The sequence below is a fragment of the Lissotriton vulgaris genome, chromosome 5, assembly GCF_964263255.1.
Source record: "Lissotriton vulgaris chromosome 5, aLisVul1.2, whole genome shotgun sequence".
Taxonomy (NCBI): Eukaryota; Metazoa; Chordata; class Amphibia; order Caudata; family Salamandridae; genus Lissotriton; species Lissotriton vulgaris.
The window spans coordinates 1,143,345,534-1,143,361,289 of record NC_141693.1 but is presented as its reverse complement, the minus strand read 5'-3'; the positions used below and the strand labels follow the sequence as shown (position 1 = coordinate 1,143,361,289).

At 44.9% G+C, this 15,756-nt stretch overlaps 1 protein-coding gene across 1 annotated transcript in view; it reads right to left on the bottom strand.

Moving 5' to 3' along the window:
• Positions 1-15,756, bottom strand: part of ATRNL1 (attractin like 1) — a 1,808,663-nt gene that overhangs the window by 990,845 nt on the left and 802,062 nt on the right. The window contains exon 13 of the mRNA XM_086919594.1: positions 1,104-1,222. Coding sequence (XP_086775720.1) covers positions 1,104-1,222 — 119 coding nt within the window. The remainder of the gene's footprint in view (positions 1-1,103; positions 1,223-15,756) is intronic.

Below are 15,756 nucleotides of genomic sequence, written 5' to 3'. Positions count from 1 at the left end.
ATGTGGTATTTGTGCAGCACGACCCTACATGACCGCCAGCAGATCACCGTACAAGTTCCAAGCAAAGATACGAGATGAGAGAGGTGGTGGGTTGGGTTCTGAGCACAGAACTGGATTTCTACTTCGCGTGATGTCCTGAAGGATGGTGACACTGATGGTGACACTGACGGAAGGTGACAGGCAATCATGTGAGGGCAGGGAGGGGCGCATTGTGGCCTGTTAATCTTTCGTTCTCGAAGATGCCAGTCCAAAGCAGTGGATTAACACATGCCAATAGCTGGGAGTAGGAAGCTTCAGGCCACAAGTCTAGGGATTGTGGCCTATTTCACAGTAACACAGCACCTCTCTACTCTCTGCCATTTCCCCTTTCTGTAGAAACAATGTCTGCAGTGACACAATCTGATAAGGACACCATATTCATCATAAACCACCCATGTACACAATGACATCCTTATGTATATTGGGGTGATACTATGTTTACGCATTGGTACAGATTAGCTTTATGTAAAGCAATACAAATATATAAATCCCAGTACCAAATAAGAAATTAGGATAAAGAACGCAAGCCTAGGTAAACGTGGGACAGCACAACAACAATAAATCATAGGATATTAGAAAAGTAAAAAAGATTAAAAAAGATCTGAAGCTGGTATGCAGGGTACATAACGCAATATGTTATTTTCCATTGGTGTAACAGGAACAACCATTGTTTTGTCATCATACATCATACGACATTCGCTATTCGCTACCCAGGAGGTGCTTAACTGAACTGGAAAAAGTATCGTATGACAGTGTGTTGTTTTGTTCTATGTAGTTAGTAGACAGTTTGTTCTGTGTTAGGATTTAGACATTGTTTCAGTTAGTGATATAAGGTTTAGGGTAGAGATGGTCTACTGCAAATCACAAACAGCATATATTTTCATGCTATGCAAACATAAAAGTGGAGATAATTAAAATGCAATTGCTCTGGGAGGGAGAATTTTGGAATTGTCTTTTGTAAACAAGATATATGCAGTAAAAAGGTCTTTTGCAACAGTGATGAGTCAAAGCTTCCAGACCCTGAAGCCTAAAGCTATCTTCTGCCCACGCGCTAGGGCACTCACCATGCTGCAGTTGCTGTTCACGGAGATGCACTTTTTGTCGTCGCACCACTGGCATCCGTTGGTGTTGGCAGTGCAGCTGGCACAGTCCGTGTTCCTGTAACATCTGTCATCAACGGCAGCTGAAAACATGACCAGAAGAGACAGCAGTGAGTCAGGTTACGGGTAAGAGGAGAGACGTGCATATCCTTCCCAGCAGCCATCGGCGGCTCTTCAGCTAAGGCGGAGGAGCGTCACCCCACCGGAAAAATAAAATGATAACGCAATATTACTATCATTTTATCTTTCCCGTACTGACCCTGTTTTGTTTTAGGTGCGGGGCAGGGCTAGGCTGTCAGCCAGCAGGGGAAAGGAGTGGTGGGCACTTTCTAAGTAGGCATGAGGGTTTGGTAGGCCCTCTTGGGCAAGCCAAACATTCATGCACACTTAGCATGTTCTCCACCCAGCTGCATTGCAAGGCTGGGTGGAGGACATGCACAGGCTCCCACTCCTTGTCTGAGTGCCAAACCAGGGCACTCAGACCAATACCAACACTAATGTCATGCTGGTGCCAGCAGCATTGGGATTGGGTGGGGGCGTCTGGGAGCCTGTGTGCTTCCTGCTTCCGTGTGTCCTCGACAGAAGGAGGACAGAGGAGATGGGGCAGCCAGGTAAGCGAAATAGACTTCTTTTTTCACCCTGACCCACAATCCCTGCCCCGTAGCAGCCGCCACTGCCAGTAGCTCTATCTTGTACCTGCTCAGTCGAGGCTGAGTGGCCCATGACAGGGACTGAAGTGCACGAAGAGCTCTGGAGGAGACTAAATGACCAACTTAGTGAACATAGGGAGAAGAAGCTGCATAGGCCAGTTCTGATTTACTACACCATCCAATGATAATTGATGATGGGGAGTGGATATATTTAGATCAATCAAGGACAATTAATAATAGTAAACTGTTGTATTTCAGGTACTTACTATCGCTTTTGATAGTCAGAAGAAATCAGAAGCACATTTTCATTCTCATCCTTTGTCCACTAACCTTTAGATCCTTCCTGCCACCCATCTACACCCACAGCCCCTTCCATTTTACAACCTCAACAGCGTACATTTCCTTGTTGCTTTATAGCTATGTTTGCATGATACAGTCTCATACACACACACACTCAATGAAAAAAAAAAACAAAGGTTAAAGTAACGTTATAGTTAGGTGAAATGGTAAGTAACAACGTAACGTTTTAAACTAAAAAAAACACACACAGAAATTTACCAGTTATAGTTATCTCAAGCAACTATAACTTGTGCCCTAAGGTAACTATAACTCGTGACCTAAGGTAACAAAGACCCGAGCCCCCACCAAGCACAGCTTTCTCATCAATAATTTAATTGCAAACAACAGTGATATTATCAATGATGTCATAGAACACGTCATGAGTGATGCAATGGCAAGGGCATGGCAAGGGCAAGAGTTATAGTTTATCTTAGGGCACAATCTCCCACCGGGTGGGAGCAGACTTGCCTTCCCTGCCTGTACTCCTAGAGACAGAGAAGGCATGTTTGCATTAAAAAAAAATCCCACCGGGTGGGAGCAAACATATGTTACACTGCTGTAACAGTGCGGAAAGGGAAACTATTTATGTCTCTGAGCCAGGCTCCCGGTAACTGAGCCAGTCCAAGGTAATGGGGCCCGGGCCTTTAAAGGCTCAGGGAGCAGATATGAGCAGCTCAGGGAGGGGGCCACGTGGCCCCCCTCCCTTAAATATTGAGTATTGCCCCCTTTTGAAAACATACTGGCTCCAGAGGGATTGGGTTTCTGGGGCTTTATAAGGCTCCGAGAGGGGGCTGTGCATCCCCCTACTGACATTTTCAGCCTATGCCCTGGGTATTGGGTCCCCAGGGCATCAGCGAGGGGAGGAGACCCTCGTGCTCCCCTGTCAACTTAACATATGTCTCGTTTAAAAAAAGCATGGGAGGTCTGTGCTTTTTGGGGGTATTTTGCTTTGGATTAGTTGAACTTATGCAGATTCGCAGACATTTAAAAAAAAGAAAAAGGTTTGGTCCACAGGTGGGGTCCCTCTAGGACCCCATCACCAGGCTATGGGGTCAGGGTATCCCTACCCTGCCCCCTATGCCTTTTTGTCTGTTTTTCTCAAGATTCAGGACTCAGTCCAGAGTCCTAAAATGGCTGCCACCACTTCTTAGTTGATGTGGTGGCATCCAATCAGATCTCAGCTCGAGATCGGTCAGGTCCATGGATCCTGCATGGTCAGATACATAAACATTTTTTTACCTTCATTTCTTAAAAACTAATGAACAGCTATACAACAAAACACAAAACACACTTTTTCTGGACCAAGATCTAGCTTACTGCAAAATTTTGTGTTAATCCATTCAGTTTAGACTAAAAGTGTGTCTAAAGTTCCTATGGAAAATTGAACGGGTATAATGTATTTTTTGGGACCCCTTTTTCCCAGCCCCACTTGATGAATCACCACTAAACTTTCAATGTGCAATCTAGTCAAAAACTAGCACTCTTTTGGAAAGTTTCGCAGAGATTCTGCAAACGGTGTCAAAGTTATAAACAACACAAAAAATGCATTTCTTAAGGAAACACAATCCTAACTATAGCCATCCAGTAGCGGTCGCAGCAAACCACAACAGGCCCAAAATAATGAAATGTTTCTATTTTTTTTACCTAAAACAGTGAAAATCTGCTCCTGTTGCTACTGATTTGAAATAAATAAGACTCTTAGTGCAGATTCACTTAACTCCCGAAGGAGTTGTTTTGGCTTCTGCTTCCTATTTTGTTTCTTGATAAAAATGATGCATGTTTCCAAAAGCATAGTCTAATTTGCCTTATGGAGGAATTTACTAAGACTACCAGTTGGGACATTAGAAGTGAAAATTGAGTTTTTGCCCAATCACTAGAACTTCTAAAACTGAACTTCCTTTTTTCCCAGTGATCGGACCATGACACACCTGTGTTTACGCACAATTAGGTACAGGTTCATTTTAGTGTGATTAGCAGCTATTTAATACTTGTATTGAAGTGTTCTTTTAGCACCATTAACCATACTAAGCACTGCACCATTTGCTGTATTTTGCACTGTAGCACCTTGGTGTGTCAGTGATGTCTTGACAATGATATTTTAATTTTAATGTATGATTGAAATAATGACATGTAACAAAAATCTGATCTATTTCTGTCTGAATGTATGTGTTTTTTATAATGTCTCTAAATAGCAGTTGTACATCAAATTATTGTTTTTTTACATAATTATTTTCATTGCTTTTTACAGTGCATACCAGGAAAGGAAAACATTTCTTACTAAGCAAGCAGACTGCTGGCAATGTCAAAAACAGTATTAAAAGGTCCCAGACCCCCCCACCCCCCCGGACATAAGTTCTTCCCAAAAACTAATTGTGTTCTACATAACCCTTATACAGAACAGCAAAGCTGATCATTAAAATCCCACAGTAAAGAAAGTAACAAACCTCAACCTGATTTAATGTGTTTTTCTATTCTTAAAATGACTATGCCACCCCCCCCCCCAGCCTAGATCCTACAAAACTTGAGCCCATGGCCTCCATTTCCTGCCATACTGGACCTGGCGATTAACTCTCGCAAGGCACCAGGCTTCCCTTACCACTCCTCATCTCTCAGGGCAGCAGGTGCTTTCCAACAATAAGAAATTAGACAACGTGTTAGTATGATTTCTATAAACAAAGTGCTGAGTGCCTTGATGTTCTGGTCCCTTCTCCTCTAGCAGATCCCATAAGTGCCATCTTTGTGGAAAGGGGAATATCCAAATCTATTTCCTCTAACTTTCCTGAACACCCTTCTCCAAAAAGGCTCCAGCAAACAATACTAACAAAAACATGTAGCCCCCACACCACATCGTGAACACGCCTTGGACAATTTCTGAGAACAGATAGAAATGCTTTGCTTAGATAGACAGGGTGTGAAATACAAATAACCAGCCGTTATAGGAGACTATTCGATGGAAATTTGCGCCTCGGAGACTAGAATACCTAAACTCTAAATATTTTTCCCATTTTTTTTGTATTATTTTAATCCGGGTTTCCCGTTCACATTTCGCACCGAACCGCAAGGGGGAGAGATGACACCCTTGCCAAGTGATACGTTTTAAACCAATTTGGTATACAGAGGAATTATTAAGTACTAGCTGTGCTGAAACTTTTTGATGAAGTAGATGGATGGATCTCGTATACTGGGTAGGAAACCAAAATTCACTTAAGATCTCAAATAAACTCCTCCAGTCAACAAGGTCAAAAGCCTTCTTGGCATCTATCAGCAAAATCACAGCAGGAATAACATTGGCTGAAATTAGATCAATACATTGATAAAGCGGATATTGGCATAGAGGCTTTGCCCTTTACTGAAACCATTCTGATCTGTGGCTATGAGGAAGGGAGATACCTTATCAACTCTTATTTGCTAAAATGTTTGTGTATATCTTGTGATCATAATTTAACAAGTTTATCGGTTTATAAGCTCTATGGTCGATTTGCCTGAATTTGAAAAATTCACCAAGAACACCCCCCCCCCCCCCTACAAAAAGAATCCAGGACCTGTCATCCCTCACGCAAGTGATTAACATGGGTAACCGGAGGGATCTAAGAGTTGAAGCAGAGGTCTTGTAAAATTCAGGGCCCAACCCTTCTTCCCCATAGGCTTTACCATTAGGATGATGCTTTATGGTGTCTTCCACCTCCTCCTCTGTTATTGATCTTGATAAAATAGAGGCGAGTTCCTCCATTAAAGTCTGCAGCTACACCTTCTCAAGGAAATCTGCCACCTGCTGTTCCAGTGAATGATTCCCTGCGTGTTCTTCCTCATACAGGTTCAAGTAACGGTCAAAGAAAAAGAGTTTCATTTCCTCACACTTTTCAGCATATTGACTGGTCTGGGGATCCCAGATTTTAGAATCCAGATTTTGATTGGTCTTCTCTTGTGCCTGTCAGGGTAAAAAGTGTCCTTTAAATTCCCCTTCCGTTCACCTGTTGTTGAAAGGTCCTGACATTGACTATCTTCCTTTGGTGCTAGTAATCCCTAACTTTAAGATATTCCCTGCAGAGCAAATTGTCCTTGATTGTTTTCCAGGGATGTTTAAGGCCACAATGTCAGTTGTCAGCACCTGTTGGAACATCTGATCAATCCGAGCACATTTTAAACACTTAAGGTCTTATTAGATCTCTTACTTGGGAGCTGTAAATGGCTCTTGAAGCTTCAAGTGAATCTAGAGAAAAAAATAGCAGGGTAAGGTTCTTCTTTTACCGCTGCTGCAGTGGGCTCTCATCCCCGTTCTAGCTTCTTCTCCTCCTCTCAGACCATGATGTCCAGTAGCCGCAGCCAGCTCCAATACGCTCCCACTGTGCCTGCCTCTTACGGCCACCACTCCAAGCCTGCTGGAGGTCGAGTTTCTCACCTTAACTCGCCGGAGGCCACCTTCCTAAGCCTGTCCATTGATCCTGGTTTCTCATGCATGACGTCTCGATGACCACCAGTCACACTCAAAGACACCTCAATGCACTTGACTGCACCGTCACTTGGAGCATCTGCATCTGTTTTTATGACTGCATTGATTACCCTTTGACCTTTTTGGTATGCTACCTGAAAACAGAGTATCAATCATCATTTGTGTTTGATTTCTCTTTCATGTATGAACATTTTGGACATATATGAATGATTCCTAGGGGGGAAACTGTTCTATATATGGTTTTGAAGATCATTATAAGCTCCTCCTTCCTTGCAGTGATGGAGTATATTCCATCCCCATGGCATGGCAGCATTGCTCCTTTTGTGTGAATTCCACCATTAGCTCCTCCCAAAGCATAGCATCGAGAGCACCTCCTCTAGGCCTGCCCAAAGAACACCTCCCTTACAAAGGCATACCGTCTAGGGGAAGTAAAGACAAATAAGGATCTCTTGGACTGAGAGAAAAGACAACAATAGGTCAGGGACCAACACATGAAATAACCTTGAAATAGCCATCTCAGTGGAGACCTCCAACAACAAGGGTCCACCAAGCAGCTTCACCCCTGGCAGACTCCCAGCTGAGCACTACAATCAGTGTGTGCCCCTCTCTCTCTGTAAAGAAAGTACACATTCTTTCCACAGACTCTGCAGCACCAAATGCAAGTCAAGAAAATCAGTGATGGCAGGCATACTGCCCAATAGCATTTTAACCAACCAAAGGTATTGTCAGAATCATCAACCTTTTGGGGAAAAGAGAGGAGCATACATATCTACTCGTATTCAGTATGCCTCTTACAGCTGCACATGTGTTAGTACATTTTATACTTGTATTCATTACTAACAACGGGTAGAACATGGATTTTCTTTTGAAATGTCATGAATACACTGATATGGTGCTAGTGTAGTTGACACTAATTTGCTAAGACTTTCAAAAGTGTGCTTCTCCGGTTTATGTTAATAAGGCCTCCATTTACGTCTCAATGACACATTGTTCAAACTGGATGTCTCTTCTTGCATGTTCACTGTTCATCATTTCTGCAGCACACAGCCAAGCAGCCATGTTTGCCAATTTTCATTGACGTTCTTGCTGCTCTCGAAGAAAAGTTTCCAACATGGTCACAAGGCCCTTCTGCTAGCTCACTACACCTCATTCATTCACAATAGTTTGCTGAGTTCATGTAGTTTGTCCTGTCATCTCCGCACGATATTAGCACCCAGTAGGCAGAAACATTATTCATGTAGTGAGGTAGTGCCTGGATGTGAAGGCAAAATGATGTTTCATAAAATCCTGCTCTGATATGCTTGGAATCTAACTCTTTTGCTCACACCATGATGATTTTGCAGAACTAATGATCTCCTATGCAAGTAAACTGCATATAAACCATCAATTTTGGGGGTGAGCCAGAAGATTTTCTGATGCTACGAGGGTTGCTGCCTGATTCCATATTGATTTTGCAGCTCACTTGGGACGTAGAATGTTTCTGATTTGCACATAATGTTGCATTACCATATTTACTGAGAACCTTCATCGTAATGATTTTATGCATTTGCATTTTTTATTTCTGTACTACTCCTTTTGAAGTGTTTGCAATAAATCTTTAACATTTCTATTCCTGACCTAGAACACAATTATTAAGCCAATCTTTACTTAATTTACTGTATTTTGAAATGCTGTGGGGTGCCTTGTCTCTGGAACATTTTACCTTTTGAAATTGAGATTAAATGCTGCATCTGATTCATCAACCCATGAGCGAGTTGTTGATGTAATATTTTGGGGTGAACACATTTAGGGGTTCCTCACACCCACACAGCCAAGCTACTTACCACATGACACTTCATACCATTCTTAAACTTGGTTCAGAAATAATCTTGTTAGGTATGCCTCAGTCAATATCTTGTTCTCAAGTGCTCTAATAATAAACTTCTGCAAAAAAGCCAGGCCTGGATTACAGATTTATGTCCTTTGGCAATCTGATCAAACCTCTGCCTACAAGGGGAAAATGCAAACCACGCTCACTAACTCTGGACTGAAGAACACAAATACACCCCAAAAGCAACAAGCATTTACAATGCAACGGTTTCGCCTTTGCAAAAGTTAGAGCTATTGGCATTGTAAATGACAACATTTTTATTTATGTGTTGGTTTTGAAAACAGATAAATAAATGGCATTGTCATTTACAATGCCAATAGCTTAATCTCTCGCAAATGCCACACACACCCACAGAGAGCCCCCCACACACACAGAGCCCCCCCACACACACCCACACAGAGCCCCCCACAGATCCACCCCACACACCCATACAGAGCCGCCCACACACTGTGAGCCCCTCCCCACACACCCACACAGAACCCCCCCCCACACACTGCGAGCCCCTCCCACACACCCACACAGAGCCCCCCCACTCACCCACACAGAGCCCCCCACACACCCACACAGAGCCCCTCCCCCGCACAAACCCACACAGAGCCTACCCACACACTGCGAGCCCCCCCACACAGAGCCCTCCCACACACTGCGAGCCCCCACCCCCCCTCTCCCAAGTAAATGTCCGCTCTCAGACCTATCATATGAAAGAACAGAAGTGAAGGTTTAATTCGCCCCTGTAATTACCGGCATAATTATAGCCGTGCGAGGCTGCGGGGCGGCAGGCGGTGCAGGTTCGGGCTGTTCCCAAGCCAAAAACTGAAGGCTGGTCCCAGAATCCAGATACACAGTGGGAGGAGCACCACGAGCAACAGGCTTCAAGGTGCTAAAGCATAGCGCTTTTTCTCCGGTTCACCGCGGGATGGACCGGTCTTAGCCGTCTGTGCTGTTGAGCCATCCGAGAGCGGAAGAGCTACAGAAGTTCTATTTGGCCAGCGGGGACTTCAAGGCGCTGCAGCAAGCGCCTTGTGTTCTGTAGGCAGGCAGTGTCTGCTACAAAGTGCTGCAGCGGCCTGCATTTATTCACAGGGCCTCGGGAGGAGTGGAAGAGCTGGAGCGGCCTACCTTCATTGTGTGGCAGCAGCTTCAATGAGATGCGGCGTCCTGAAGCGCTCTAGGCAGCAGGGGGTTCAATGAGCTACGGGCCCTGAGTTTAGAAGGCGGCAACGGGTGTCAATGAGCAGTACAGGGTTCAAGGAGCTGCTGCAGCCGGTGCTCACTAGGCCGCTGGGCCTTCAAAGACAGCAGATGGCATGTGTGCTCTAAGCTACTCGTTGTCCAGCAGCGCTATGTTCTCTAGGCATTCTGGCTTCAAGGAGCTGCAGCATCATGTACGCTTTGGGCCGCCTTTGCTTCCTTTGCAGCGCTGCTTTAAAGTGTCACAGAGGCCTGTGCTGTTTCTGGCATAAGGGCTAGAAGGGGGTTCAGACCAAAAATTATCTAGGCTGGCAGGGCTACAAGGAGCTGTTATCGTGTGTGCCCTCCTGGTAGACTTCAAGGAGCTGCATGGCCTGCGCTGTCCAGCCGGGGCGGACGATTTCTAGACGGTAAAGCACTTTAGACAGCAAGGGCTTCAATGAGCTGTAGTGGTTTGTGCTCTCCTGGTCGCAAGGGCTTCAGGGGGCTTCAGCGACCTGTGCTGCCCGGCGGGGGCAGGTGATTTGATTTCTAAGCAGTAATGGATTCAATGAGTAGCAGCTGCCTGTGTTCTCTGTCTGGCTTCAAGGCGCTGTACTGTCTGTGCCCTGGGTCAGCATAGGCGTGAACGAGCTGAACGGCCTGTGCATGATCTTCGAGGAGCCTCAGTGGCCTGGGCTATTTCTGCAGCACCGGCTTGAAGGAGCTGCGTGGTATTCGCCCACTGGGAAGAAAGCGCTTCAAGGAGCTTTAGTAACAATTTTTCTGAACTTTCTGCAAAATCTAAACATAAGAAACCCAAACCTCAGGAAGACATGCTCTGACAGTAGGCAGTTTCCAGGAAAATCTCTTCGGAATCTCCCAGGGATATAATGCAAGCATTGGTACCACGTGGCATGAGGAGAAAAAAGGCAACTGACTCAGGACCACACAAGTGCGTGGATTCTCTGCATTTAATACCTTCCAAGGAGGCCGTAAGGCATGTGATAAGCTCCGCTATCATCTCTTACTGTTGTCTTTGCAGCGTTCTGCTTTCAGGTAGCTTTGGGGATTAGAAAACTACTTTTGGAAGAGAACATTAGGCTATTAAGGTTAGAAGCAATTTCTTGAAAAGTGGGGCTGAGGACTCCCTGGCACTCCGTGTCTATACACACTATCAGTGGCACATTCACTACGAAATTATGATTTTCAAAATATATAGAGTCCTTTTCATAATAAATTAAAATACATCTGGTCAAAGAATTGCATACACAAATGGCACAGGAGAGTTCTGACTCCGCTGCACAGTGAGCCTTTTGACCACCACACTCATTTTTTATTTCTATGCAAAAATATGCTAGACGACATAACAGTTTATAAACAAGCCACATCGTAAAAATACCTAATAACCAGGACTTGTTACCCTACTGAAGCTCGACTTGCAACAACTTGAAAAAGCTGTAGTAATACTACATTTTGGATCTATGTCACCCTAACCCCGATACCCTTCAGGTCTCACCAATAGGCACAAAGGGATTCTGCTGAACTTTCCTCATAAATTTGCCACGGAAGGTCTCCGCCTCCGGGTGCTCAAGGCGCAGGAAGCCCGGGATATCAGGGGGTGATCCAGAGTCGGACATGATTAAAATTGGAGATAGTTCCGTCTTTCTTCAGTGTCCATCAAGGGTCACCTACAGAATAGCTTCTTCTGACGTCACGATAAACAAGTTTTCATAGACAAAGAAGACAGACACTGGGTGTCTTGGTGGGAAGCTCGTTTGGAGCGGTGAAATCTTCACTGATATATATCACAGATTAAAATCATCTTGCTATATATTTTCAAATAGTAGCATTTAAAAATCGATTATTTTAAAGTACCATGTTCCAGTAAATTGGCATTCTTTCAGGTATAAAAGATATCTAAGCGACCAATCCAAGATGGCTGCCCCAGTTACGATCCATGAGGGTAATCACATGAGTCATCGCTACAGCGTTCTGTTAAAGAAATACATTACCTAGTATTCCTTGCGCGGGCACAAGGTGGGGTCAGAGGGTAACTCGTTTTACGTACGCACCGTCCTCAGCTGAAGCGTGCGTACTTGAGATCTCGTCCCTCGTGTCTGGTACGGCTCCAGTTAGCGGCTTATATAGATTTCCGTTTTCGTCCCCACACTCAGCATGCCGAAAGCTAAGGGAAACAAGTCAGGTCCCGGGCCGCGCTGTGATTCGCTGACGTCACGGGGGTGTCCCGGGCCGGCAGCCAATCACAGCGCGGCCCGGGAATGACGTCACGGGGGTGTCCCGGGCCGGCAGCCAATCGCAGCGCGGCCCGGGACAAAGGGGCGGGGCTTAAAAAAAGCACCAGAAACGCCCCCGAATCGCGTTTTCTGGAGAAAGCGCGATTGACAGCCTCTGTCTCCCAATGGCTAGCCTCCATTTATGGAGCTAGCCAATGATAGACAGAGGCGGTCCAAACATCCCTACTGTAGACAATAGTTTTCGATCTGGGAGGGGCTTTGCCCCTCGCCAGGTCGAAACCTAAAATCGTAATTTTGTGCACATTCATCTCAGCCCTCAGTATGACAAAGCAAAACAGAAAATAATTTGGAAAATTACTTCAGTGAATGGTGAATTTGTACAAACTGGGTGATGGAAGACATAGTGGACTGCAGACCAGTGGCAGCTCATCCGCTAAGGTGGAGGAGTGTCGCCCCACTGCTTTCAGCAGTGTAAAAAATGGAAAACTAAAATTATAGTAACTCGTTGCTATTATCATTTTATTTGTTTTTGCATCGGCATTGTTACGGGGCAGGGCGGAGCTGCTCTGCTCGCAGAGCAGGGGGGAAGCAGTGGTGTGCACTCTGTAACTACAAAATGATTGTTTGGCCGGCCCTTTTGAGCCGGCCAAACAGACATGCACATTTTGCATGTTCCCCACCTAGGCTGCATTACCTGCCCAGGCTACCATTCCCTTGCTGAGCGCCAAACCACTGCACTCAGAGCAATCACAACGTTTCATTGCAGCGTTGTGATTGCTCAGGGGAGCCTGGAGGCTTCCTGTTCTGGCCGAAAGGAGGGACGGCGCGGAGAGATGACAGAGGAGAGATGCAACTAGTAGATACGTTTTATTTTTGTTCTTTACCCCTGCCCTCTGTTCCGCCACCCTCGATCTGTGCCAGGCGCCACTGCTGCAGACTTATGAGTGGGATTTAGGCACCAAGGGCCAGATGTACGACCATAGCATTTTGCAACTCGCAAATTGCGACAAATTGTGAGCCGTAATTTGCGAGTTGCAAAATGCTATGTACAACAGTGTCTGAGACATTGTTTGCGATTCCCAATGGTGTCGCAAATTTCATGCCTCATGAATATCAATGAGGTTGTCCAAATTTGCTATCCCATTGTGAATGGCTAGCACTCACAGGGATGGTGGCCTGCTGGGATCAGGAGACCACCATGTATGGGACTGCTCTCTCAATAAAGCAGTTTTTTTTTGTTAAATGCAGCCCGTTTTCCTTAAAGGAAAATGGGATGCATTTAAAAAATAAAAATGAAACTTTTTAGGTTCATTTTTTAAGGGCAGGCAGCGTTCCTTGGGACCACTGTCTGCACGTAAAAAATATTTCTGCATATATTCCCAACCCATCCATACATGGGTTCTGGACTTGCTATTTGGAAGGGACGCCCTTGGCTCGCCCCCTCCTAATAGCGAGTCGCTAACCCTATTTTGCTAGTCGCTAATTGATTAGCGACTCATAAAATAGGGTTGGTACATTGGCCACACGTTTATTGCAGTCGCAAACTGACCTAAAACCCATTTGCGACCGACCACAAAAAACGATTGTACATCTGGCCCCAAATTCCTAGTAACATGGGAGCAGCAAATATGTAATAATGACTACAGAGTATGGGCTTGCATGTGTCCTCTTTTTCATACAAATTCAACAAAAAGGAGAGTGGGGGCTCCATGATTCTTTAGAAGCTCAGAAAGTGGAAAGTCCACTAAACAAGACCGGTCAGATGCCAAACGAAACTTTGGGGGGGGGCGCCTCCCTACGAATTACACGGTGGGGGTGCCCCTGTCCACCGGACCCAGTCAGGAGCTCTCAGGCCAGGGGCCACCTGCCCGTGCACAGTGCTGTAGGAGCCCTCCTGGAGCGCAGGGCCCCCGTACTGCCGGGGCTCTGGGGACTCATTGTTACACCACTGAGACCAGTGATGACCATAAACGCCTGAAAAGAAGCACTGAGAATAGAGTGGCGTCCAACCGTAAATACATATGTTTTAGGCTTTATAAAAATGGTTGCGACCAGCGAGCGCAGGGTGAACCTACTTTTGTAGTTATAAAGGTAACTATAATGACGCTCAGGGGCAGTGAATATCGTGGCAAGGGAGATATGGTGAAAAATAGCCATTTGGAAAGAGGTGAAAGAACGTGCATTAATTAATTAATTAAACACTTATAATGTGCACTGCCAATCACCAGGAGCATCCTGGTGCTGAAAGTTATGAACTGATAACCAGGAAAAGCTAACTAGATGAGGGAGTGGGGAGTTCCATGAATTAGCTCCTAATACCGAAAAAGATTTGCCCCCTCGTTTTTTAGGTCTAAATGGAGGGGGCTTTAGAAGGTTCATGTGGGAGAATCAGAGGGCTCTGAGGGTTGCAAAAGGTGACAATATGGCCGTCAAATATTTTGGAGCAGTGGCTTAGAAAGCTCTGAAACCCAGTTCAAGAACCTTATAGAGGATTTGTTTGCGTACTGGGACCCAGTGTAAAGCTTCAAAGCTGTAGAAGCCAAACTACGTCTGGGATGCTTCAGCACAAGTCTAGTTGCAGGAGGCTGCACCATCCAGAATACAGCATTCAGACGTAGGTCAGATACATCTGAGATGGGAGAATGTGATAAGACTGCCGGAATCAGTAAGGAAGACAGTTGATCAAAGAGTGCACAAGGGGCATTGGAAGAGCCGAGTTGCCAGAGATGATTGATTTCTGAGGAGAATCAGGAAGGAATTTGATATGTGCTTGAAAAATACATTTGCGCTTCGATCTTCCTCCTCTTTGTTCTTTGTAACCTATGATTTCTACCTCAAACAGCTCACGTACGCTGCAGCTCGCCTGCTGTTGCTGAGTCTTGTCCTGGCTGATATGCATCTTCCAAGAAATACCAGTGGGGTACAGTCAGCTTCTATCTATATGGGTCTTCTTGGGGGAGGCATTGAGACTACTATTAGGGTTTCCTTCAGTTCCTCCTGGCGGCAGGTGCACGTTTCCAAAATGTGCTTGGTGTTACCTTGTTCTCATGTACCAGCTCTTTGCCTTTCACTATGTTCAATTTTTTTTGCTTTTTAGGTAGCACTTGATATTTCTGTATAAATAAGCTTTGCAAACTCAGGTAGATATCCATTTCTACATAGCCCGTATCTGCTGTTGTAGTAAAGTGCTAGTCTGGAACAGTCACAGTGTGCTTCATTGCTCCATTTCTGAGGGCAAATTAGATCCATATTCCAAGCAACCCTCTCCTGTATTGCTCAGTGTGTCTCCTTGAATGCAGCTTACCCTGTTTGGGAATATTCCCTGATCCTAAATATATCTTCTAGCATGCCACTTTTCTGCTTAGATATCTCCTGTACCATTTAGGATAAGGATGCTTCCGACAGGGTATAAAAAAACAAAATCAAGACAGGTGTCTTTTTAGTGGATAAAGTCAAGATCATCTCCAAATCTTATATGGTAGGTATTAAACATAGATTATGCTGGTTGCATCACTATTAAGAGTCATGGGCAAAAGACTATGTTTAATATGAGATGCTTAATATTCTCCCCACTAAACATTTCTCACTGATCTCTGAGAATCTGAAATAACTAGCTTGCAAATTGTACTTCAATTTTTGTGTTGACATTACTGCTCTGACTAGTGTTTTTGTGGAATCACAGAAGTAAACAACTATGCACATCATTCATTCTGTAAGTAAATATACATTTTTCTGTGGGATGTTACTTTATTTATACATACAGTTGTAGCATTCTACCCTCAAAACTATTTACAAACTCTACATTAGTCATCTGAATAGAAAAGAAGCCAGTGTGAGCGTGCCCACTCAGAATTGTGTGCGTAACCACTTTGTTGCTTTC